The sequence below is a fragment of the Megascapheus bottae genome, chromosome 14 (genome assembly GCF_031878675.1).
Source record: "Megascapheus bottae isolate mThoBot1 chromosome 14, mThoBot2.hap1, whole genome shotgun sequence".
Lineage (NCBI taxonomy): Eukaryota > Metazoa > Chordata > Mammalia > Rodentia > Geomyidae > Megascapheus > Megascapheus bottae.
The window spans coordinates 1,521,139-1,548,081 of record NC_143522.1 but is presented as its reverse complement, the minus strand read 5'-3'; the positions used below and the strand labels follow the sequence as shown (position 1 = coordinate 1,548,081).

General features: G+C 41.1%; 1 protein-coding gene across 3 annotated transcripts in view; it reads right to left on the bottom strand.

Moving 5' to 3' along the window:
* Window positions 1-26,943, bottom strand: part of Daam1 (dishevelled associated activator of morphogenesis 1) — a 152,706-nt gene that overhangs the window by 7,264 nt on the left and 118,499 nt on the right. For 2 of the 3 annotated variants that reach the window (XM_090344203.1, XM_090344204.1), the window contains exons 16-24: window positions 25,497-25,526; window positions 24,362-24,468; window positions 16,423-16,507; window positions 12,391-12,497; window positions 10,436-10,524; window positions 9,490-9,658; window positions 5,936-6,043; window positions 3,416-3,476; window positions 614-745 (exon numbers count right to left, since the gene is read on the bottom strand). In XM_090344203.1, the coding sequence (XP_090200329.1) occupies window positions 614-745; window positions 3,416-3,476; window positions 5,936-6,043; window positions 9,490-9,658; window positions 10,436-10,524; window positions 12,391-12,497; window positions 16,423-16,507; window positions 24,362-24,468; window positions 25,497-25,526 (888 nt within the window). The remainder of the gene's footprint in view (window positions 1-613; window positions 746-3,415; window positions 3,477-5,935; window positions 6,044-9,489; window positions 9,659-10,435; window positions 10,525-12,390; window positions 12,498-16,422; window positions 16,508-24,361; window positions 24,469-25,496; window positions 25,527-26,943) is intronic. The other variant, XM_090344205.1, reaches the window with a different exon arrangement.

Sequence of the window (26,943 nt, the reverse complement as noted above, 5' to 3'; positions counted from 1 at the left end):
ATACATATATGCATATGAAAGAACATGTAACAAGAGAAGAGTGTGGTTAAAAGCCTTGGGCATTAGGCAACAAAAATGTTTCCTCAACAGGAAAATGAAATTTTAAATAGTGAGATTTACAAAAAAAGAAATTTCTTACTTAAAAACAGGCCATTTTTAAAGAGGCTGTGAAATAAAACTTATGTCATTTAATAACTTGCTGGAAACTTACAGAGCTACTATCTTGAATCCCCAAGGCTCTGTCTCAGACAAGCATATTTCATACATGGTATTTTAACACCTTCTCCTGACTTTCATAATCTACTGGAGTTCCTTGAGACGAACATTTTAATACAACAGTAACCAAAGGGAAACTTCATGGTCTTGCTAACAGGCCAGTTAGACAACAATACTGTTTTGATTCATCATAGCCCGTTCATCAGTGAATATATAATTGTGTTGTATGAAGCAATGGAATCTAGCAAACAATTATACGCAACATTATTTCTGGACTATGATGTTTAGATCCCATTCCTCCCTTTTTTTCCAAAAAGTATAACATTGGTTCAAAATGAAAAAATACCAAATAAAAGCCCTGCCTAGTGAAACAGCACTACTAATGTTGGAAATTTACCAAGTCTTTAGCTTCTGCTAGAAGATCTTCAACGTCAGAGAAGCTGAAGCTGGCAACAGTGATGAACTGGCTCACAACAGACACAAACTTATCTCCGGGCTGTGGTGGCTGAGACTTCTGATACTCTAACTCCTGAAACACAGGAAATGGTTAATAACAGCGTAGGCTTCAAATACAAAACATCTTGTCTCCTATTCTATAGGCCTTAAACTGAATCGTTCAAATGGCAAATGTATCTAAAACATCTTGTATTACTCTAGCTTCGCTCTCCATGCCAGAGCCATGCTCACAGGTACAACATATCTGAACATAGCAAGTCAACTAATTATCTGAGAAAATATGATTTCTCATTCCAGCTTCAGAAGGTAAGCAAATTAACATTTGGATAAAATTAATAAAAGTCAAATAAATAGGAGCAAATTGGATTCAAAGTTTTTGACTAAAATTTCAGTGTCTTAAATTATTTCCCCTCTCTGCTAAGTCTATGGACTTCCCAAGTCATGGTATAAGGCAGCAGGATTTTGACTGCATTTGTCCAGCAGAGTCATCCATCCTTTTTCATCTTGTCCCTGTCAGTAGGTTTTTGTGACTAGGTAGGTAGGTAGAATTCCTTTCTAGTAATTTCTTGCATTTTCTGTGGTAATGACACACAAATAATTCATGACAAAATTCAATAATTAATTTCAACTATTGCCAATGTACTTTCTGACTTAACACTTAACATCTCTGATGAAGCATTGTTACTTCCATAGTACAGATATATATGAGGGTTAGGTGGCCTGAATTTCTTCACCCAAAGACTTCTGGAATCTGATCAGTGATAGAGGCAGACTTTGAACTCATTTGCTTGCTTCCAGAATATCAGCAAAAACTATTGCAGTGTACCTCCTGGCTTCAACAGATCATCTCCTTTTCTTCTTGCACCTGCTTTGGCAAACATAACTAATGAGCAGGAGTATACTAGTCATAGGTTGTGGCTTCTGACCCAAATCTATTGTTGACTTTTTTCAATCCATGGCAAATCAGTCTGATCCTCAGGTCTCAGCCTCCTGAGTAGTTAGGATTATAGGCATTAGCCACTGATGCCAAGCTTGTTTTTGTTTTTCAAAGCCAGGGATTGCACTCTGGGACTTGGACTTACTTGACTTACATGCTCTTTGCTGGTGCTCTACCAACCTGGCTTTTTGTTCATTGATTGGAGAGTCATCTTTTGGACTATTCTACCTGGGCTGACTTTGAAAGTGTGGCCTTCTGGTTCTCAGACTTTGGATTACAAACATGAGCCACTGACACCCAGCTCACAGCGATATATAGTGACATGCCAGCTGCTGGGGGACAAATATTTTTGCAGGCCTTTTCTGATGAAGAACATGCATGACACAGGAGAATTCTTTATGACCCAGCAAAACTATTCCCTAATAAACACAAAATACAAGAAGTCCCAGAACATGGGCCTCCTCGGCCCAGTTTGGCCTTGGTCTGAGCTGACTCAGATGGGTCAGGGTGTTTACTATTGGGCTTAGAGATGTCACAACCCCCATGTGAGTATGAAGAAAGCCTCCCTTGGAGACCAGGAGGTAACTGAGGCTACCACTCAAGCCTTGTTCCAAGTGCCCTAGTCCAGTATGGCTTCTCTGAGAGCTGTGGAGAAACATCCTGGTGTTCTAGGCCTCTTCTAGGTCCACTAGGACTGGGACAAAGAGAACTTATACGGTGACTTCCTCTCCTATCATCCCAGTGTCCTGGGGAGAAAATAACCCTCATATGTTCCTAAATGTATAATAATAAGATACTGGGATGCAAAGTCATTGGAAATACGTCTTTAAAGAATTCAACACGCGATATGACATAGTTCTGTGATTAAAAAAGAAAAAAAAGGAAGGGTCCCCAGGGTACTCTGATAGATGTTCTGTGAGAACAGGCTGCCTGAGCATCAGGTTCCTCTACCAAGCTCATTTCAAAGCTAAGCTTCCATTCCCAAGTGAGGTTGTCCACAAATTTTGCACCTGTCAGATGCTTTTCAGCCCTGGTCCTCCACTTCCTGGGAACAGCATTCCCAAAGTTCTCACAGAGCACTCACTCTATGGCACAGTTATGTTTCATTATTCCAACTCCTCTCTGTGTCCTGATCAGGGGCCATGGCTTTCCCGTGCACCTAAGTTTACCCCATTTTCCTTCCAAGTTCTTCCCCAGAAGAGGTGCTGCCTCTACTACAGGCCCATCACCCCAAACCTCCAGACGACCCCAAATCTAGCCTTTCCTCATGGCATCTCTGTAATCACCGTGTTTATTTTCATGTGGCCAAGCTGAAGATCGGGCCACTCTTGACTATTTCAAAACTGGAGGACAAGGATTCTGAACGATTGTGACCCACTCATCCTAAGTACAGTCTGCTGGTAAATTGTCCTCAAAAGACTGACTCACCAGCAACAGAGAAGTTCTAGTGCTTCAGTGAAAGTAGACCATAGAAACTGAGGGGGTTCTTCAGAGCTAGAAAGCCCCTCCCACTCATTGTAACAAGGCCTGATTCCCAGGTGGACTGGCAGCACTCCAGCTCTAGCTCCCACTCTGGATGCAGTGACCCACCTATGATGTCCAGCTGTCCACAACTGATTTGCCAGGCTAAATACAACATGTCTTTGCGTGTTGGTGGTGATTGTTTTCCTTTTTTTTTCTTTTCTTTTTTTTTAGTCAACAGATGTCTGACCACATGCCAAAATGACCAGTGACTCATGCACTGGAAGTCACCAGCCCTAGAGATAATGAAGAGCCTAGGAATTAGAAAAAGAAGCCAATACTCACTGTCTCTACTGCTTTCAAGCCACTCCTCAAGGTACTTATTTCTTTGTCCAGCTCAGTCATGCTGTTGTAAATAGTAACATGTTAGCACACCAGCAGATGACTTATATGCATTAACTACATGATGGGTTTAAGTAGTTCATGCTTAGAAGTCTTCGTGTGTGTGTGTGTGTGTGAGAGAGAGAGAGAGAGAGAGAGAGAGAGAGAGAGAGAGAGAGAGAGAGAGAGAGAGAGAGAGAGAGAGGAGAGAGAGGGAGAGATAGAGAGGGAGAGATAGAGAGGGAGAGGGAGAGACAGAAAGAGACAGAGAGAAAGAAAGAGAGAGAGAAAATGTCTCTGGGGCTTAAACTTGGGGCTAAGCCTTTTTCCTGAAGGCTAATACTCTACCATTCAGCTAATGCTCTACCTACAGCCTTTTGGTAGTTAATAGGAGATCAGATATCACGGATTTTCTTGAATAAGCCATCTTCAAATGGCAATCCTCAGAACGCAGCCTCCTGAGTAGCTAGGAGTACAGCTGTGAGCTACTAGTGACTGGCTGCTAGTTTGTTTTAAATGTTTTGAAGAAAATCTCTCCTATGCTCTAAAATCACAGAGCACTACGGCATTTTAAAGTCATAGAGCTTAGGTTTAGAATTAGTTTTTTTTTGTTTTTCACAGTCAGTAGATAATATTTTCTAGCTTAAAAACAATAAAAATGTCTCCCATGTATACAACTGTTTAATGTTTCAGTCTCACACTAACGTTACCTCAGCAAGTTACAATATATAGAAATAAATTCCGTGTCCTACTTGGCCCTCTCTGAGAAAGAAAATAAATGAGCTAATCTATAATCCCATTCACATGGCACTCTACTAACCAATATATTGCTTTTCACTCAGAGTCTAATACATATGAATATTCAAAGTCATTATGTTGAATCGTCAGCCATAACATATAAAGAAGCTGGGTGCTGGTGGCCTGTAATCCTAGCTACTCAGGAGGGTTAGATCTGAGGATCATGTTTTGAAACCAGTCCCACAGGAAACACTATAAGACTGTTAATCTCCAAGAAACCACTCAAAAACTGGAAGAGGAGATGTGGATCAAAATTTTAGAGCCTTCATGCCTATAATCCTAGCTACTCAGGAGGCTGAGATGTGAGAATCAAGGTTCAAAACCAGCCCAGGCACAAAAGGACCTGAGACTCTTATCTCCAATTAACCTCTAGAAAAGAGGAAGTGGGGCTTGGCTCAAGGGTAGGGTGGTAGCATTGAGCTGAAGAGCCCAGGGACAATGCCCAGACCAAGTTCAAGCCCAAGACCCACAAAAAAAAATTGCCCAGGGGTAGGGTGTTTGCCTTGAGCTGAAGAGCTCAGGGACAGTGCCCAGGCCAAGTTCAAGCCCATGCCCCACAAAAAAAAATTTTTTTAGAGCCTTGAATGAAAAAGCTCAGGGACAGTGCTCAGGCCCTGAGTTCAAGCCCCACGACTAACCAAAAAAAAAAAAAAACAAAAAAAAGAAGGGAGGAAGGAAAAGGAAAGAAAAAATAACACATAAAGAAACTAACCAGTACTTCAGTTACTTTTTTTTTTCTTTTAAGTCAGTGCTGGCACTTAAGAGCCAGCATTGAACTCAGAGCCTGGGCATAGTTCCTTAGCTTTTTCACTCAAGTCTAGTACACTACCACTGAAGCTACAGCTCCACATTTGGCTTTTTGATGGGTAAGTGGAAATAAGGGTCTCATGGATTTTCCTACCTGGCTTCACACTGTGATCCTTAGATCTTAGTGGCCTGAATAGCTAGGATTGATTATAAGCATAAGGCACCTGTGCCTGGATATTTTAACTTCAAATTTTTCATTGTAGACTTGTACTAAAGTCCACAGAGGGAAACAGTACCTGCTTATCATACTTTTCACATTATCCAATTACTGCAATTCAATTACTACAAAGAAGTTTACATGTATACCCTCACAAGGAGAAGTGCCTGCTCCCTACTCCTGAAATGTAGTGCTAAGTCTGTGGCAAACGTCTAGCAACTTTCTATTTTATTTTTAGTTTCTTCATTTGCATAAGGACTGCTTTTCATTAAAGGGTTGCCTTGGTTTCAGGGAGAGTGTGCACATGTGGAAATTATAAGCAACATCATATACTTAAACCTTGTATTTATTTTCTTAACCATGTATCCTTACTTCACTCAGGGTGCTCCTTTCTACCTGTGTTTGATAGAATCACTTTTTAAAAGCATTCATGAGACCACTTTCCTAGACTCTTAATAACTGAGAACAGTAGGTTTTGTGAAAGTTAAAAGTTGCATGTGAAAAAAAAGTTGCATGTAGTAGTAAGAAATCTAAGGGAATATAAATAGATTCGAAACCTTGTAACACATTTAAATGAATGAGGTGCTATTCACACTTTATTTCACATAACGTTCAGAGGAAAACAAACCGAAGGATTCACTTTATGCACAGCACTTCTCAAAATGCCAACCAACAACCCCAATGGCTAACCGAAAAGCCCAAACAATTCACTGATTACTTACTTTACTTTTGCTGCTTGTGGAATATCCCTCAATTCTTCATGTAGGTTGAGAACCTTTGGGTATTTGTTTTCCACAATAGTGATAAGATAGTGCAAAAGGGTAATGTTCCTGTAAGTTAGAAGGGAAAAATATTCAACATGAGTAATCTGAAAGCTTCTAACAAGAAGAACCAAGTGGAACGGGAAAGGAGTGAGAGATGTTTAATCCCCGAGAGAAGCTATTTTCAAATCTAAAAGTAATTGCAATGCTTTTCAAATCTAGGAGTGCTTAAAATACTTTTCAAGCTGAAAAAGCAACTCACTGATGACTAGTATTGATGGTTCTTGAAAGCTGAATCCACAGGGTGGGCAGAAAACAGAAGGTCCCATATTTCAGGGCTGACCCTGGAACCAAGCCATAACTGAGCCAGTATGTATATGATGTGCTTGCAGCTGTGAATAAACTTCTAATTTTAGGAACACTTCAGCTCTTAACTTCATGACCCTTCGCAGTTACAACAGTTGGCTCTGCCAATCCCTCTCTGGTGGTGACAGGACTGAACCCTGACTGACCTGGCTTGAAAAGTAGGGGTGTCTGATAATACCATCAGACAAAGCTGTGTTAGTCTAGTCTTATTGTCACCATCTCAGCCGCAGTGTAATCACCTGGACTCCAGATGCCTGCACCAGCCCCTGAGATTCATTGAAGTGGAATGAGGTGGGGCAGGGGCACTTGTTAAAACTTCCTGGTGATTCTGAAATTCAGCCACAGGTCAACAACTACTAATCTATTAAAGTTACCCAAATCAGAAGATACAAATGTGTTTCTTAAACACTTCCATAGGGTCTGGGAGTTTGGCCTAGTCGTAGAGTGGCTTGCCTGGCATACACAAAGACCTGGGTTCAATTCCTCAGTACCACATACACAGAAAAAAGCTGGAAGTGGTGCTGTGGCTCAAGTGGTAGAGCTCTAGCCTTGAGAAAGTCCAAGGACAGTGGTCATGTCCTGAGTTCAAGGCTCAGGACTAGTGAAAAAAAAATCAGAATCCAAAACAAAACATTTCCATAAAAATATAGGAAATATACTAATCTACAAGATTAAATTACAAGACAAAAAAAATTCCTTCTGACTGGAAGTTTGACCTAGTGGTAAAGTGCTTGCCTAGCATGCATGAAGACCCTGGTTCGATTCTTTGGTACCACATACATAGAAAAAGCTGGAGGTGGTGCTGTGGCTCAAGCAGTAGAGCTCTAGCCTTGAGAAAAGTCCAGCAGTGCTCAGGCCCTGAGTTCAGAGTTCAAGCCCCTGGCAAAAACAAAACAAAACAAAAATCCTTTATCATCTTCTCAGTAATTAGTACATGATAGCCTAGCAAAGAAAAAATCAGTGGGCAATAATTCTATGTATGCTTCTCTGTGCTCAGCTCTATCCTTCCATTTTGAATTTTTTTATTCATAAAACCCATCTGTCTTTCCATGTTTTACCTAAAGGGTAGAGGAAAGGAACAAAACACTAGCTATCAGCATAAGAAATTGCTCTAAGTGCTATTTTCATTATTTTAGAGAAATGCTTTGTTGTTTAGAGAGAATTCCACTAACAACTATATGTGCCCGTCTTACTGTACAAAGCCTTAAAACCAGGTCAGCCACTGCACATTTGTTTGCTATCCAAATAATACCTCATTTGGCTAAACACAAATTCTTGAAGAATGAACAAATGAATGCCACATATTTGACTGGTCCTGTCCCTGGCAGTTACCAGGAACTTGCGTCTCCATGCTGAGTGAATGCCCCTTCATGCTGACTAAGCCACCATTTATTTGTAGTTAGACTGAACAAGGGTGAGTGAATGATGAGTTACTGGCAAGGGACTCAGCTAGGTACTGTGGGCTTACATACATTTGGAGACCTGATATTCTTAGGCAGAAATAAAGAGGGAAGCTGGGGGATGGGGGCTCACACCTGTAATCCTAGCTACTCAGGAGGCTGAGATCTGAGGATAGAGATTCAAGTCTAGCTAGGGCACCAAAGTCTGTGAGACTTTTATCTCTAGTTAACCACTAGAAGACTGGAAGTGGTGCTGTGGCTCAAGGGGTAGAGCTCTAGCCTTGAGCCGAAGAGCTCAGGATAGAACCAGGCAACTGACAACAAACAAACAAACAAACAAACAAATAAATAAATAAAGGTAGAAAAGAAAGAGATCACAAATAGTTTAGATTTATATTCTTCTGGAAAAGCATTAAAAGTCTATGGTGACTTCAATAAGCAGACCATCATGTGAGTACCGGGTTATCAGTACAGGGAGCAGGGATTTTCTTCTGTGTTTGTGTATTGCAGATAAAGCTAAAGAGGACATTCTGTCTTTAAAATGGGGCTGTTTTTATAATATGCACAGAAGAGGCTGAAGTCCCCATAAATAAAAGTCCACTGTTGGCAAATGAAGCTGTGAATGGACCAACAGAATAGGTGTTGGATACCTATGAGGCCAGATACTTTGTGACTGTAGAGGAGCTAAATGAGCTACTTACTTGACTGCCTCAGTTTCCTTCTGTGCCAACAGGGGGTAATAGATTTGGCTTGTTTCTTTCATAAGCCGTTGTGATAGTCAAATGTAGAGGTGCTCTGCAAAAGTCCCAGGGCTGGCATTAAAAGTATGATGGCAAGCCTATGACACAACAGCTACTCTGCATCACTCTGCCTTTCCACAGAGCAAACTAACATCTCAGCACACCACTCATTTCTGCCAACCTTGTAGAAAATACAGGGTACGAAGCCTCATTAGCCAAGAATAATCAGAGTGAACTCCCAGGAGGAATTTAGGTGCAGAGACATTTACCTTAGAAACAACTGTACAAGTCCTTTGAAGTCAGTGAGAACCTTGGGGAGACCAAGCTCTCAGAGATACCAGGGCCAACATGCCTCATCACCCTACCTGTTAGTCGCATGAAAGCATTTTCACACCTTGGCATTTCTTACCAGAATCTTTTCACCTAAGCTCCATGTTGTACACTTTCTAGGAAGCATTTTAGTGAGTCTTTGAGTGAAGAACTGAATACTAACTGCCAACTGCAAGTATCTAGGTGTTAGCTCCAGTGTGTGAAGAAAAAGAAAATGTAAAATCCCAGCAAGTGTAACACTGTGACACTTTAGAGCACAGTTCTCTGCAGAAAGGATATGAGTAGGAGGTTGCTGAGGAGACTTTCAGAGAGCTGATAGTGTGCTGGTTCTTGATCTTGGTGATACAAGAGGGAATTTAATTTGTCAATATTTCTCAATCCGTACATTTATGTTTAATAACTTCACTTTGGGATATTTTGCTATAAAAGCTGACCGTTCCCCTTCCCCTAAAGAAAACCCCACAAAGGCAGGACCAATAAAAGAAAACTTAAAATAGATGGTGTCCTTGTGCATTTAAAATGGGGACTAGCTATAGGGACCTTGGGGATAAGGGTGGTGATGATAGAGGAAAGAAGAGCCAATGTAGGCGAGTGTCATGGAGGCTAGGAGGACCAGTGGGACAAGTGAAGCTCATATAAGCACCCAGATGCTCTCATTGTTGGCAGATCCCACACTTACTTGTCAATACTAGATTTTGTGTCCGCAATCTTGTTGAGGCTGGATATCTTGAATCCATAGGCATTGCCTCTTTGGCCTTTGTTCATGTAATTTCCAAATGCCAAAACCACCTCTAGCAACTGCTTAAGAGCACCACTCCTAAATACCTCCTCTGAGCCGGAACGAATTGCTTCAAAGCAAAACATACAAAAACACTACAATTACAACCAAGAATTTCAGTGATACCCATCCTAAGTCCAAATACCTTACAGATATTGGAGATACAAGACTGGGTCATTAGACTTCCAAGGAGCACTTAAGTGTTTGTGGTTGAAGGTTTCACAGATGTTGGCAGATTCCTCTCCCTTCTAAGCCTTTCCTGGGCTAACAGTAAGCATTTAGGAATACACAGGATGGCAATTTCATGTCCAACATTCCTTTGCAAACACTCCCTGGCCTGGCGATTACTGATCAATTGCACTGATAGAGAGCTGGTCAAATTTATTACATGTTATAGCTTGAAGGTCTATCAGGGACAGAGATCAAGCACTGTGATTCTAGACAACATTCAGAGATCAAGCACCCTGATTCCAGCCCACATTCAGCAGCTATGTTCTTTGCTGGCTTCATTTACATCTCAAACATTAAAACAATTAACAGCCTTAAGTCTACTCCTTGAAATGTCTAGTCAGGCCTTGTTGCAAGAAAGCTAATTACAGGTTAAATGCTAGTAGCAGCCAAAATCATTCCTTAGCTACCCCCATCTGGTCAAAAGGCCAGCCTTGAAGAGTCCAGCCCAGGCCCGTGCCAGGTGCTGACCTTAAGTAAACATTCATCAGTATTTCAAAAAGACTTCAAGTAAAAACATCACCAAAGGGATCCTGTTTAGTCTGTATACTTAGAATGAACTCCTGCACCAGCACTTAAGACACACACATCATTTTCAAGCGAGTCGGTTTGACTTTACCTTCTACTTTGGGCTTCACTTCTGCCACACGCTCTGCAAACTTCTTTTTGAAGTACAGTGATTGCAATCTTTGCTGGTAATGATTAATTCTGTAAAAAGCAAGCATGGACTGATGAACATTTTGGTCTGGCCTGCATGGGGTATCTGGGCAAGTGCTTCTGAGCCCTTAGCAACCCCTAAATCATAAATTGGCTTAAGGGAGAGCCAGTTTCTGTTGACTAAACCCCACCTTCCTTTCCTCCATGGGCTAATAGCTTTTGTGAACAGGGAGATTAAACTGAATAAAGATGTAAACTCTCCAGGCTTCTGGCAAAATTGCAAAGAATTGTATCTAGCATCTTCCTCCTACATCATCCCCTCTTCCTTTCTGTTCTTAAATCTTCGTTTATCTTCAGTCAGCTCTCTGTCTATTCCCCTCAGGGCTGGTGAGGGTTTCCTTTGCAATAGTGACTAGAGAAAACAGACACACACTGGCCTCTGGCAGCAGCAGGCCAGGCTGGTCTTGTTGCTAGGGATTACAGTGGACATGCCCACCCCAGCTTCTGAAATCAATGCTTCAGTTTCTCACTGTGTCAGTTCACTAGAACTCTAAAAGAATGCCATGTAGTCAACGTTTGCAGCCCAGATGTCCCCCTTATTACATGTTGTGAACAAGAGTCAAATGGAAGGGAACAACCTGCTCCCCAAAGTTCCTCCAGAGAGGGCCGACTGGTGGTTATGTGGGACAGCACATATAAAGATCTAGACCCTTAGGAAGTGGCAGCTACTTCAGATGGCCATTTTCTTGTCTATATACAAGGCTACAGGAGATTCTTGTGAAAATTTCAAAGCCATTCTTTGTTCAACACTAGTGTACAGAATGTCAAATGCTGAGGGAATAACAACAAAAAAGTCAGCCTAGACACTGCCTTTCTTTTTGGCGACACCAGCATGTCTTTGGCACTGAAGAAGCGAAAGCTCTGCCCTGAGGATCATTTAGGGTTTGGGGACCACTGGTCCTTCTCTAATGAGAATCAGTTCACTAGGCCTGCTATGGAAAACAGGCTCAGCTCACATGCCAAATTCAATTATGGAGCAGTGGCTCCCCAGGGCTTGCTAGAGAAAGGTTGAAAAGCCAGCCAAGACGCTGTGAGACAGGTGCCACGATCGATTAATGATGTCTGCAGGTGTCACAATTTGACATCCCCTCTGTTCAGTTATGAGGGCTCAAGGCGAGTCTGCCTTTTACGAATATTTTTTCTTTCTTTCTTTTTCACTTTTGCATGATTGGGGCTTGAACTCAGGGTCTTAAGCTTGCTAGGTTTGCACTCTACTGCTTGAGCCATACCCCCAGTCCTGTTTTATGCTGTTTTTTTTTTTTTAATTGTCGGGGTAATGGATAGAGAGGTTACAGTTATATTCGTTAGGGTAGTGGGTGTATTACTTCTCACACATTGATACCCGTTCTCATGTTTTTGTCCCTGTTTCCTTCTCCCCCACCCCCTCCCAATTATCTTGAGATAGTTTTGTGAACTTTTTCTACCTGAGCTGACCTTGAACCATGATCCTTCTGCTGTAACTAGTACTGCAGGCCATGAGCCACCATGTCTTTCCTTCTATTTAACTGGCAACACATACAAGATACTATCTCAAGAAATAAGAAATCAAAGTGGCAAGGAGAATGACAATGACTGGAACTAGGAAATGCTATGACTTGACAAGGCCAAAGCACATGAGCCAAAGGCCCAGACACAGACACAGGCCAGAAGCCAGGCCTTGTCCTGGCTTACTGGGGACAGAAACTCACATAAACAAAATAGTCAAATCCATACAGCCTGGACTTGTTCAGATTCTAGAATCTAACGATGCTTTACAGTAAGCTAGGTTAATTGGCCCAGCAGTTTAACACACACTTGAAGTTTAACTTCCTTAGTAAGCAGGAGGCATCTTGTATTGGTTAGCATTTTTCAACTTACCGGCTCATTTCAAAAAGGAATCGATCTGCTTTGGCCATCCTATCCAATTCATGCTTATGCTCCTCCAACAGGTCAATATCACTTTTTTCAGGAACAAATTTCAAAAGCTAAAAGGTACACAAAAATATTAAAAGTGAGGTTTGTAACTTACATCTTCCAGTTTTTCCTTTCCAGCTAGTTGATATAAGATACATCTTTTAACTTCAGTTTATAAGCTCTGCTCACAGATGACTAAGACATAACAGAAATGACGAAAGATTGACATTTTAACCAAAAAGTAGCTATCCTATAGACCACTATTAGATGGCTCTCAGAGATTTGAGACTCTCATTAGATGACAGTATGACTGAGGCTCAGAAGGATTAAGTAATTCACCTAGGACTGCAAAGTGCATATAATCAGTCATCAGACATAGAACCCAGTCTCTCTTTCATCTCTATGGTTTTTATTATATCATGAGGGAATAAAATAATTTTATTTACAGTTCATATTCACAATTTGCATTCATTTCCTTCCTTCTTTTCCTTCTTTTCTCTTTATTTCCTTCCCTCTTTTCTTTTTTCTTGGCTTATCTAATTACATCTCCTTACAGCTTCATATAGTGTTAAATGAGAGGAACACAGCAAGATCTAATTTTCTTTTTCAGTTGAAGGACTTGAACTCTGGGCTTGGGCCCATTCCCTGAGTTTTTCAGTTCAAGGCTAGTGCCCTACTCCTGGAGCCATAGCACCATTACTGGTTTTCTAGTGATTAATTGGAGATAAGAGTCTCAAGGACTTTTTAGTACCCAGGCTGGCTTTGAACCACAGTTCTTAGCCTCCTTAGTAGCTAGGGTTACAGGTATGAGCTACCGCGCCCAGCTAGATCTGATATTTTCAATTCCACATCTTACTTCAGCGGAAGAAATTAGTCTGAGTCATAGATTAAATATGAATATTTAAAATTGAGGAAGTACTTTTGTACCTTTGTACGTGCTGTCTGGCTGCCTTTTAAGGTATACACATTCATATATACATACAAGGGTTGTACATGAATGCTATTTTCTGGATTAAGTAATCTTGAATTTTTTTTTTATTCTAACCCCTTTTATACTAACTCTGATCACCTCTTTACAACCTGGTAGGTATACTGAAAACACTAGCAGGGAAAGAGAATTGGAATTATAGGAAAGGAACTCCGAGCAATGATTGGGAAGTGTGTCATAAGGTTGGCAATATATTCCTGGCAGACTGTACACAAGGAGCCAGGTCTAGAACAGACTGCACATTTATGCAGATGAAAGTCTGCATGTAATGTCAGTCAGTGGGAGAGGGTGGGTGAATAACAGCAGGGAGTGGCAATGGAGTGTTTATTTTGAGAACATTGTGATATACCTTCAGAGCCTTGTGCAGTGAGTGTGAGTTTGAATTTTAAATGCTTGTGTGTTTATAGACTAGAGTCAGGAGGAATCAAAATTGATAAGGGGATCATAAGGGGAACAGTGATCCAAGTAGGCAGAGGATGGTGGCTTGGATGAAGTTGGAAGAGAGGCAGAGAAGAAGTGAAATGAGTTTAGAGTCTAAAATAATTGCAAGAGAACCAAGTAGCAATTTCTAGTAGGTAGCTGAACAAATGGGTCTAAAATTTTTGGGATTTATTTGGAAGACAAAGTACTGAACATGGGTATGGGTGACATAGGCAGGAGAATTGCTGAGAGAAGAAAGAAGTAGGGCTAGAGAGAACGGGTACTTCTCAAAGTATGAAACAGAAGTACAGCCAGAGACCCAGGTGGTACCACAGGACCAGAATGTTTCATCACGGAGAAAGTGGCTATTGGTGTCAAACACCAGCAAGAAATCAAGAAAGATAAGGACTGCAAAGTGTTCCTTAGCTTCAGCACCTGGGGAAGGTGTGTATGTCCTCAGTGAGAACAAAGTTAGGGAGACAGGGGTGGCAGACTGTAGTGGATTGATATCAAGTGAGTAGAATAGCAAGTGTGGACAAGCTCTTGAAAACTTAGAACAGTAACTGTGTGCGCGCGCGTGTGTGTGTGTGTGTGTGTGTGTGAGAGAGAGAGAGAGAGAGAGAGAGAGAGAGAGAGAGAGAGAGAGAGAGAGAGAGAGAGAGAGAGAGAGAGAGAGGGAGGGAGGGAGACAGGGAGACAGAGAGAGAGACAGAGAGAGAGAGAGACAGAGACAGAGACACACACACAGAGAATCTGAGTTGACGGGTTGATGGGGTGAGGTAAGAGCTACGGAAGGGGCAGGCAATCTAAATGGGCCCCAACTAGAAGAAAGGGATGAGGCCAGAGCAAGGACAAGAGGATGTTCCTAAGTGGATGGACTGGAGACCGGAGAAGCAGACACTAGTGTCTGGGTAGCTCCTAGGTGTTGGTTTCCATAGTCAAAAGGCATCACTGCACAGGACGTGTATCTTTTTGTTTTTCTTCAGTTCAGGAAGGGCAGGAAAGGAAACTGGTAGGGCAAGGGAAAAAAGAGAGAAGTAGGAAAGCGATTTTTTTTTTTTATCCTCACTTTGCTTGAATTTTCACCTACTGGGCTAAGACAGACAGTTCTAGTCTCAAGGATCCTTTTGCCAATTTGTTTATCCACCATCCCGAGCTACTATGTGTTCAAGCAAATACAATCATCTTTAAAAAAAATTAAGAGCACACAGTGAGGCTCAAGTCCCTCTAAAAGGAGAGTTGAGTAGCAATGAATGTAGCTGGCTTCTACAGAGGAAGGAGGAGTTAGACAAACACCTGGGAATAGGAGAAAGATATGTATCCCAAGGAAGAAGAGTTTATAAACCTCACCTCAGATAGAAGCCCCGCAACCAAAGGCAGCAGGACAGGAAGGAAGGAAGGAAAGTAGCCCACAGGAAAGTTGCCTACAGGCAAGTAGTTCCCCAGTGAGGCTGTCGTCACTTGCCTGGAAAGAGCGGTGCACAGAAGAGAGGAACAGTACGGCAAGGAGGAAGGGAAAGAGCGTGGGAGCTGACCACAGAGTGAGATGCTCACAGAATTATCAGGAGAGACCAGGTCAAAAATATCCTTCTTGGCCAGATTCTGCATCAGTAGACGGATTTTCTTACTTGTGTTTATTTGAAGTACATTCTATTTGCTCTGCAAGCTCTTTTTGGCAAGATTTTGGAATCCTTTCCCTCAAGGAGGAATTTTGCTGGATGCAATTTCACAGTAAACAGATCTTGTGGAATGTTAAACATACGACCTTGTCGATAGGAGCTAAAGACAGAGGACTAAAGCAGCTTTACACACAGTTCTTTACTCTGGGTTAGTGAAGAACTGGAAGGCAGGGTCACCTGGGAGGTGAGGACGGCTGAGGGAGCGAGTTCTACTCTCCTAGTATCGCCCCACTCTCCTAGAACATACTCTAGCTTTGGCTGGCCTATGGTGAGGAAGGGAAAAGTGTAGGGAAAGTTAGAAATACTCTAAAAAAGGTCTTACACTTTTCATATGCAGAGCATTGCAGGAGACTTGAAGACAGTGTCATGAACTATTCTGATAATCAAATCAAGCCTTTCAAGGACAGCATGAAGCGCTTTTCTACTAGTAAGTATGCCCGTCCTCACCCAGGAGGCTCCAGCAATAGGTCCACTTAGGAGGTGATGCTGCCCACTGCATTCCTCCCTACCTAAAGACAGAAACTGTACTAAGAATTTAGAAATGAGTTATTTTACGTAACACAGTCTATAGTCCCCTAGTGCTGGTAAGATTCTCAACATTTCTGCAAAATGCAGATTTTTCTATTAACCCCAGGAGATAGATAAAAAGTTAGGAAGATATTGTCATTTAACTGCAGCTTGAGAAACAGAATCTGACACTGTGGGTGCCCAGAATTTGTCATCTGTCATCTTACTCATCAGGAAAGGATAAAATCATAGCCTCCTAATGAGCAGCATGGAACCTTGGCTCAACCTTTCCAATTCAGGCATGTAGAAATTATCTATCAACAACAGCCAGATTTTCTTAATATCCTCCTCCTGTAAAAAGTAAGATGCCACTTAGGCTGTAAGAAACGTCTGGCAGCTTACCTGTTCCAACATGTCTTTGGGCAGATCTTCCTGTTCGTCCATTGTTAGAATCGCCCGCTTGATTTCATCATTGGATAATTTCAACCTAGAAAAAGGATATTTGTGTGTGTGTGTGTATGTGTCAGTAATAATATTGGCATGAACGTTAAAATTTCATGTAAGACAACTCATTTTATTACTCTAGCTGCTGACTTTCAAGTATAGTTCTACTCAAATTCTCAGTGAAAGCTTATTTCCTGACAATATAGGATTTGGGACCTAAAAATAGGATTTGGAAACGGCTTTCACATTCTTCCGTGGCTTTGTAATGCATTGCTAATGCAGAGAACAAGGTTGCTATGTTCTATCATTTAATTTCCTAAAGTAAGGCACTGGAAGATTAGAAATAAGGGGAAACACATGTAATTGTTTTCTTTTACACACATCAACCATGAGTTGCAAGTAAGATGAGAAAAATTAAATTCCTGGCTTGATTATGTTAGGAATATTCAAAGTTTGCTGTCAGGCTAAAAATGACCTTGAGAAGGTTAGAAAACCACAAGTTACTGTTCAACAGTTTAACAACCGTTAATATACTAAGGAATTCAAGCTTCAGGTTCTCTCTTGGGATTGTCCATCCAATTTTTCCCTCTTTCTCTAGTATCAGAGTTTGAACTCAGGGATTCACAGTTACTCGCATTCATATCACTTGCGCTAGACCCTCCAAGTTGGTGGTTGTTGCTGGAGGGGAGTGTCAGGGCCTCTTCTGTGTAGACTCTCCTTGAAAAACAATCTTCTGAATCTCAGCCTCCTGAGTAGCTAGCATTCCAGAAATGAGCCTCTGGTGCTTGGCTCCAAAGGATTTTTTTTTTTTATTGTAATGTATACAGGGTTGTAGTTATATTCGCCAGATAGAGGGTGTGTTACTTCTCACACATTGATACCCCTTCTCATGTTTTTGTCCCCATTTCCTTCTCTCCACACCCTCCCAATCATCTTGTTTCCCCCCTTCCCTTTCCTATTTCAAATAAACAAATAGATGTATATACAATATACCAGGTAACAAAGTCAGATACTGTAATAATGTGAGATTAACCAAAGGGCTACAAAAGAGAAGAGAAATAATATAGTACATTAAGAACAACAATCACACAAGATAAAGCTTTTGTTTCCCTGTTGGAGGTCCCTTCATTTAACTTCATCCTATATGACCTTATGTGTCTAGGTTTTGCATCATTGTAATCCTCTGCTGGGAAAGTCCTAGGTGTGTACTAATTGCTACAAATGAGGCTCCAAAGGATTTTTTAAACACATGGTTTATCTAGTTAATATCTTAAAGGGTAGAATTTATTTTTAAAAATACCCATCTATTTTGTTTGCCATCAATTTAAATGATGTACTAATTTAATTAAGGTTTGTTGTCTAAAGTCAGAACAAGATGGTGTTGATTATAAAATATAAAGGTCATGAAATAAAAATGGACTTGTAAAATGTACTTTTTATTAGTTACAACAATAATGATAAAGGAAATGATCTGAATCATATTTTCAGCTGTAATAATGAAATCTCTCTTTTGTTTTATCTGTGAGCTATACACACTGGCTTTTTTCTAAAAAACATACTTTTTTAAAAAAAAAACATACTTGCGACCCTGTTAATATGGCATATCAATATTACCTAGCCTTGGGCTGGGAGTTTGGCCTAGTGCATGCACGAAGACCGGGGTTCAATTCCTCAGTACCACATACATTGAAAAAAGCGGCAAGTGGTGCTGTGGCTCAAGTGGTAGAGTTCTAGCCTTGAGGAAAGCCCAAGGACAGTAATCAGGCCCTGAGTTCAAGCCCTAGTACTGGCCAAAACAACAACAACAACAACAACCAAAAATAACATTACCTAGCCTGTTCTTCAGTCTATGCTTTTCAAGCAGAGTCACATTCAGGACTTGGGATAAGCACCCAGACACAGGGCAAGAGTCTACAAGTCACATGCAGTGTTTGAGGCTAGGAGCATTAGTATCAGACAGGCTAGCCCGCAGATACTGGTCTGTAAAGATTTTGAAATTTATCAGACTTCATTTTCCTCATATATAAAACAGGGAGCCTAATAACTACATAAAATATTGTGTGTGCACAGGGATGAAGTGAAAAAATCCATTTAAATTGCTTAGCATAATTCCTGGCCATAGAGAGGGCCTAATAAACTGTACATAAAGAAAAGCAATACTTTTATAACCTCTGTATTCACATGCTGCTAACTGGTCATTATAAGCACTACTTACTAGGGTTATCATGAATGCTTAGTGAGGTACACAGAGCCATCATCTCACCAGACTCCTTTCTGGGTAGGACATTAGGATTGGGAGATTCTTTTCAAAGGCTGTATCTTTTCAAAGCATAGTCTCCCAAATCTTTGGGAAGTGATCAGCACATCCAGGACCTAGATACTTACCCAGCATGCCACAGGTGAGTTCCAGAGTTGAATGAGTGGACAGGACAACTCAAGGCAATGGAAGGAGAAAGAACTGTACTCCAGGGACAGTTGAACAAGAACCACTCCACTGTGGACACTCTAGCTTTGACATGACTTTAAATCCTCCACCTTACTATTTAAACTAAATGCCACATCATGTATGAATATGTAGGAAAGAGATCTGAGGATCCTGTTGTACTAATACCGTTTTCATCTGGTCCATGTTGTCAAATTCAAAGACAGTACCCAGGTAAAATGCTAAATCTTTTGTGTTGACAATGAGGTCTTCCCTGCTCCCTCCTCTCAGCTGTGGTCAGGATAACCACTATGATGGGTAAGGAGACTCTGGCCCTAGAAAACTGTGATATAGAACCAGCACAATTAAATGGAACAATTCAGCTAAGTTGGCCTGAGTAAAGTACACAACAGGAGGAAAAATGGTGTCACAGCATCTGATTCCCATGGTCTAGGTCCTGGGTATCCCTGGTCCAGACTTGTGAGTAAATATAAATGCAAACACCTAGGTGTAGCCATGTAAGTCCAGGAATAGCAACATTAGCAGTTACTGAAACTGCCACTATGAAAGAAGAGAAATTAGTTATATTACATATGTTATATATTATAAGAAAGACAAATTAGTTCTGTGTCCTTGTCACACAATGTTGAAGAAACCATTTTATGGTGTAGTTCTGCTGAGTCCTTCTGTTTTACATTTAAAAGAAAAAGAGTTGAAATCAGAGTGTGAACAATACTCCAAGTATCAGATTTGCATTTCATTAGCTTCCCATTTGGAATGCAGAACTCCTTGCTTTTGAAATTGTATATATTTATGTTCCCTAGTCCCCAGAGGCTGTCTGGACAAAACACTAGCTCTAATTCATAACAATTCTGGTTTCTCTTAATGTGACCCACAAAGAGACTGGAGACTTTAATGGCCAGTACTTAAGAAAATCTACCTGTCAACATAATGCCATGCACACGCCTGTTGGATCAGACAAAGAAACTCTACCTTAGAGGAAAGAAGAGAAGGGCAACACACTCTCTAGGGCCATTCTATACGTTGTATAGTTCTTAGTATCATCTGTCATCCACAGAATGAGCTTGTAATCTCTGTAATTTAAGGACCCTGCCAATTCTAACCGTTTAAATGCTTTTAAACGTTGGCAGTACTTTGGTGTGCAGAAGGATGGCAACTTTTGAGACATCTACAACTTTTCTTTACAAGGCAGGAAACAAAGCAGGCATCTTCTTAGCTCTATCATGTTCCACTGAAGTATTTAAAACATTTGCCAATGGATTGCAACATAAAGGTATTAATTAAAATAAACTAAAGATGCCTCAATGGATTTTATCCAAATCCCCCTATTTTAACCCACAATGTTTAGTAGTTTATAATACCAAAGCTGCCATGTCAGGTGAGTATCTAAAAACAAAGGAAGGCAGAAGAGCATCTTGTAATAATGTATTCTAGATGGCGTCTTCTTGCAGTATAAACCTGCTTCCAAGTTCCTTCTTTTCTTGCTTACTTTTCCCTTCTCTCTTCTATCCTTTCTTTGGAAGGGAGAACTTCCAACAGAGCTAGCGCTCTCTCTCTCTCTCTCTCCCTCCCTCCCTCCCTCCCTCCCTCCCTCTCTCTCTCTCTCTCTCCCTCCCTCCCTCCCTCTCTCTCTCTCTCTCTCTCTCTCTCTCTCTCTCTCTCTCTCTCTCTCTCTCTCTCTCTCTCTCTCTCTCTCTCTCTCTCTCTCTCTCTCTCTCTCTCTCTCTCTCTCTCTCTCTCTCATTTTCTTTGCCAGTCCTAGACCTGGCACTTCTGAGCATTGTCCTTTGATTTCTCAGGGCTAAAATAATACCACTAGAGCCACAGCATCATTTCCAGTTTTCTCTCTGTATGTGGTACCAAGGGATCAAACCCAGGGCTTTATGCATGCTAGGCAAGCACTGTACCAGCAGGCCACAACCCCAGCCCAATCCCAAACCAATCCTGGGGCTTGAACTCAGAGTCTGAGCACTATCCTTGGGCTTTCTCAAGGTTAGCGCTCTACCACTTGAGTCACAGCACCATTTCTGGTTATGTGGTACCAAAGAATCAAACCCAGGTCTTCTTGCATGCTAGACAAGCACTCTATCACTAGGCCAAACTACTAGCCCAACAACTCTGAATTTTAGATGGATATATTTCACCTATGTATGTGCAGTAGGAAATGTTACTTGCTCTGTGAAAGGCCTAGTTTAAGAAGTCAGATTTATTAAGTTGAGCTTTAATAGATAATATAATCTAACCGATAAAAGGCAAGATATTGTTGTGTTAAACTGTTTGGCCAAGAATTGCTCTTGTCTTTCTTATAAATAAAATATAACAAATTAAAAAAAAAAGGCAAGCTCTTAATGGCTTCTGGAGTTCATTGGGCCCAAGTTTGTGATAGGCACAGTCTTGCTGCCATCAAGTTTCCTATTCAAACTCGTGTCTTCTGTTTGTTTGAGAGCTTAAAGTGAACTTGATGGGTCAAGCTAGAAATATCCACTTACTAAGCGTGAGGAAAACTGCTTGGCTCCTATGAGGCCAAGGCAGGTTTCTCTAAACAAAGTGTTCCATAATTTCTATAGTATGTGAAAAACAGCTTTAAGAATAACCAAACACTGTGGACACATGTGGTTCATGAAATATAGCCATATATTAGTCCATATACAGAATATGCCACAGGCTTTCATCATGGTAGCCTTTGACATAATAAATTATTTCTGGGTAATAAGTCTCTCTACTCATCAAATGAGAAAAAAATTAATCAACCTTTGAGAATGAAATAATAGGAGAGAAGGAAGATAAAACTTTGAAAAGGTCAGAAGTCTTGATATCATCTTTGAAACATTTCTATTCTTTGTCCCCCAGCACAAAATCAGATGTCAAGTCCCATCAAGGCTTCTTTATTCCTGTCATTTCTGTCCCTCATCAGGTCTCGCTTCAACCAGAGAAAAATACTTCTATCGGATGGATGCTCCTTCATCGAGTTCTTGACCACTTCCATCTTATGCTGCAAACCTAAGACTAAACTTAAAAACTAATTAAAATGAACACATCTGAACAGACTTTACAGTTCCCAGATACATATTCCATGACACATACACATCAATAGCCTACAACCTGAGCAGCTACCATGGATGGGTACCCAGCCAGGGGCTTTCTATGAACTATGCTAATTCTCACAAGCCTCAACAGAACCTGTACTTTCATGCCCCTATAAAAACCTAGCCAGGTGCTAGTGGCTCATGTCTGTCATCCTAGCTACAGTAGGCTAAGATTTGAGAATCACAATTCAAAGCCAGCTCAGGCATAAAAGTCTGTGAGACTCTTATCTCCAATTAAACATCCAGAAAACTGGAAGCGGTGCTGTGGCTCAAGTAGTAGAGCATTAGCCTCAAGCTGCAGAGCTCAGGGACAGTGCCCAGGCCCAGAATTCAAGCCCCATGATCGACAAAAATAAATAAATAAATAAAATAAAAATAAAAGCCTAAAACATGTGAAGTTTTGTTCAACTGGCAAATTGCAAAACTGCTTGCAACAGCAGGCTGCATGCAGCATGCTTTATTAGCTGTTCCAAATTTCCTTAGAAACACCTTCCCTGTTCCCACTGGACGTATCTGTCACAGTGCTTGCCTGCCCTCGGAGGCCCACTTTCTAGAGCAAGCCCTGTTGGAGCATGAGCTCTCATGGCTGAGCAACCCAGTTAGCAGGGCTCCCTGTGTCCTTCCAGTACTAGTACAGCCCTGAATTCTTCATGTGTCTTCTCATGTACTACATTGCTTATAATTAGCCTTGAGCTCTCAAAGGCAGCTATACTGTGTAAAAGCACCTGACATAAGCACCTTGAAAAGGGATCGACTTATTTTTAGTTCATTGTTTCAGTCCATGGTCAGTCCATGTGATCCCATTTGCAGTGGTAAGGCAGAGCATTGTGGTACAGGGGGCTAGCAGGTTAGAACTATTCCCCTCATAGTAGCCAGGAAGCAGAGAGATAGACAGGAAGGGTCCAGAGGCAAGGTGTAATCTTCAATGGCACCTCCTCCATTGAGCAAGAAAAGCTAAGGGACTGTGCCTATGCCCTAAGTGGAAGACCTAGTACTAGCACTGAAAAAAAACAAATAAACAAAAACCCATTTACTCTCAAAAAAAAAAAAAAGGAGAAAGAAACACAAAGTCTGGCCATGTACATAACTTCTAGCTAGGACAGGCAGAATAAAATGTTAACGGAATAGTTTGTACTATCTTATAAACTGCATTGAAATATAGGGATTTCACTACAGTTCCAGTATCTATTCCATGAAAAGAAACATCTGCTCCTCAAAGTAATAGCCATCTGGCCAAAAATCAGGCTTCCATGATGAAAACCAAGTAACTCTTCGTGTTAAACAAATCACAAGCGTACATACCAGTAAGTAATGAGGACCACTACTTTTCATCTTTACTGTCCCCAAAGGACAGTCACCTTATACCAACCTCAAAGGACATATAGCATTCCTTCTAGAACATTGCAGCTCATCTTTAAAGCCCCAATCTCAGCATTCTTTGCATCTTCACATACCTCAGAAGCATTAGGTGAAAGTCCCCTTTAGAAAAAGAAACTAGATACAGAAGAGCTACTTGAAATGCTGAATGACCTGATGGCATTACCTGGAGTTACAACCAGATTCCTGGCTCTCAAACTTCCTTTTTTCTGTTCAAGTTCCAAGTCTATGATGAACACTAATTACGAAGAAGATTGCCCCATAAGGCTAACACTAGATAAATTAACATATCACTGAGGTTTGAGATTTACATAAAAATTTAAGCATAAATTTAACCATAAAAATGCTCAAAAAGAACATGAAATAATATAAATTTGAAATATTAAGAAAATGACATCAGAGAGCAGGAAAAAAGGACTATCAGCTAGGTGCTGGTGGCTCACACCTAGAATCCTAGCTACTCGGGAGGCTGAGATCTGAGTATTATGATTCAAAGCCAGTTCAGGCAAGGTCTGTCAATCTCTTATCTCCAATTAGCCACCAGAAAACCAAAAGTGGAGCTGTGGCTCAAAGTGGCAGAATACTAACCTTGAGCCAAAAGAGCTTGAGGACAGCACCCAGGCCCTGACTTGAAGCCCTATAACTATTACTACCACCAACAAGAACCATCAGCCTAAGGTCTGACTCTGTGACAGCATTACTCAAGACTAAAATATTTGCAGCTAAGAAATGCAAAATTAAAATAAAATCTGTTGTACAAGTATATTCTGCTTTTAGAAGACTATGGAAATGAAAGTCCACAAGATTTGGCATCCAGTTTGGATACATTTCTAAAAAAGAAAAAAAATGACAATGTCTCTTCATGGTAAACAGACGGAAAGATTTTTACCTTGGCAGGGTAAAATTTAAATGGAGTAACAAGCACGAGGTTTGGAGCCACATAAGAGAAAAATGGATCCTGTTAGAAATGTTTATTCAATATCAACAGTACCTTGACAGAAGGATGTTGCAGTTCTGAGCTCTCCGGCCATCAATCACTGATAGCTCTTTGACTTTAAGTTTCGAACTCAGTGTGTCATCAATGGCATCTGCTTCTTTCTGTAAAGAGCAGGAAAGAAATCCATCAAAGTCAAACAGGGATCCTCAGACTTCAGACATTTTCTTGCACCTGCCCCCACACAGCACACACGATGTGTACATACACACAAGGGCCAAGCTGAGCTGAGAGGTTGGAGGGCACAGAGAAAGGGGCAGGATTGAAACAAAGGGTACAATCTAGTTGGCAACTGGAAATAACAAGAACAGCTGTCCACCCACATTTGAGAAAGCATTATTTAGAAGAACAAAGTATTTCCAAGTGAAGATGCTAAGCGTGAATAAACTATCAATAGTGATGCCATCCTTTTGTCCCTGAAATCCCTATGGACATCAGACAGAAGAACTGTCACCATGAATCAAGCTCAGTGGAGGCTTGCCATTGCTGATTGGGCCATCTGAAGGGCCAGAACCGTTTACATCATTGATACCCAAGAAAGCTGAACAATAAAGCCTCTCAGATGTCTTCTTGTGTGACAGGAAGTCCCCAAGGCTGATGCTACCTTTCATTACCCTGGGGTCTGACAATTTCTTCAGTTAACCAAATTGACAATTAAAAGCTACCTGCATATTCTATATAAGCATATTCACTCAGGATGGCCAGCCATAATTACAAAATGGGCATAAAACAAAAAAGACAAAATAGAATCTGAGTAAAATGTACAGCAGAGGTTCTGACAGTGATTAAAAAGTTCTAGATAAAAACAGAAAATCTGAGTAACAAGTTTGATTACATGAGTTATCAGTAGATGATGATATACAAAATGTAAGGAGAATGAAGAGGTCTGGAACTGTATAATGGTGTAGATAACAAAGGCGATAGAAATAATTTTAATTCCGTGAGAACAAAGCCAAATGATTTTTTTGTGTTGGGATGGTAGATATTCCTGTAGCTACTTCATTAAAAAGCAAACCCAAGGAGGAATTACCCAGGCTTTTCATTACACTATCTAAAAACCAGTAATAGCATGATCAAGAAATGAGGCAAAAAAGTTGTGTTGAGTAACGTTTAGGTTACGTAGTTCACTTACCTGCTTGGAGTTACTGTTCACAAAGAAATCCTACAGCCAGGGCAGATGCATGGGAAAGGCAAATCAGACACATGCAGTTCAGAAATCATAGCAATGAGCAAGAGAAAGTCAAGGTATTTAAAGAAGTCAGTGGCACAGGTTAAGACATGATTTATGCCCGTCAGTCATCATGAGGATGGTGAGTTGGCTGAGCAGACGTTGAAGTGCATGGCACAAAGCATTTTGGATAGAAAAAGGCAATGACATTTGTCCTACATAAGTTCTACATGGTAGCAAGTAAAATTCAGAGACAAAAAGAGTTTAGAAATATCCAGGCTTGGAAAAGAAACAAAATCTCTTTGAAATAAGCATTTGGCTCCCATTTATTCAAACCTATTAATTTTCCTTTTTTCTTCCTTACCTATTCTGTCCTCCCCCCCTCCCCCCCCCGCTATTCCCTTTGCTGGGCCTCATCTTCTGTCATTCTAGAGGCAGATATCCAGTCAACATGTGGATTCTTCCTTGATGTTGGAGGATGCCAATCACATTCATAAACGTATGGAGACTATTATCATTGCTATATACTATAGAATAATGTGGGGGTTTTGGTAGAAATAATGTTCTCTGTCTTCTTGTATCATAAGGAAGGTAATTTTAATCCTCACTCTGCCTGTAGGTGTAATGGGTGGGACTGAGGGAAAGGCAAAATGTGAATCAGGAAGTAGACAGTGGCTCACAGGCTGCTTAGCCATTGGTGGCTACCTTGATCCTGTTCAAGAATATGAAGTCAATTGTGTTTTAGTAAAATAGCATTTTTCAAGAAGGCTTAGAATGAAGAAGGGGAAGGGAAAAAAAAAAAGAGTTGATACTTTGGAAGAAAGTGATAGCTGGCTGGGTGCGGTGGCTCATGCTTGTAATCCTAGCTACTTAGGAGACTGAGATCTGAGGATTGTGGTTCAAAGCCAGCCTGGGCACTACAAAGTGAAATTCTTCTTTTTTTTTTTTTGCCAGTCCTGGGTTTGAGCTCAGGGCCTGAGCACTGTCCTTGGACTTTCTCAAGGACTCTACCACTTGAGCCTCAGCACCACTTCCGGCTCTTTTTTTTTTTTCCATGTATGTGGTACCGAGGAATCAAACCCGGGTCTTTGTGCATGAAAGGTGAGCACTCTACCACTAGGCCAAACTCCCGGCTCAGCCGTGAAATTCTTATCTCCAATTAATCTCTAGAAAATGGGAAGTGACGCTGTGGCTCAAGAGGTAGGGAGGTAGCCTTGAGCTGAAGAGCTCAGGGACAGTGCCTAGGCCCAGAGTTCAAGCCCCATGACCCCCCCCCCCCCCGCAAAAAAAAAAAGAAAGAAAGAAAGAAAGAGAAAGAGAGTGATAGCTGCCAGGCACTAGTGGCTCATGCCTGTAATCCTAGCTACTCAGGAGGCTGAGATCTGAGGATTGAGGTTCAAAGCCACTAGAA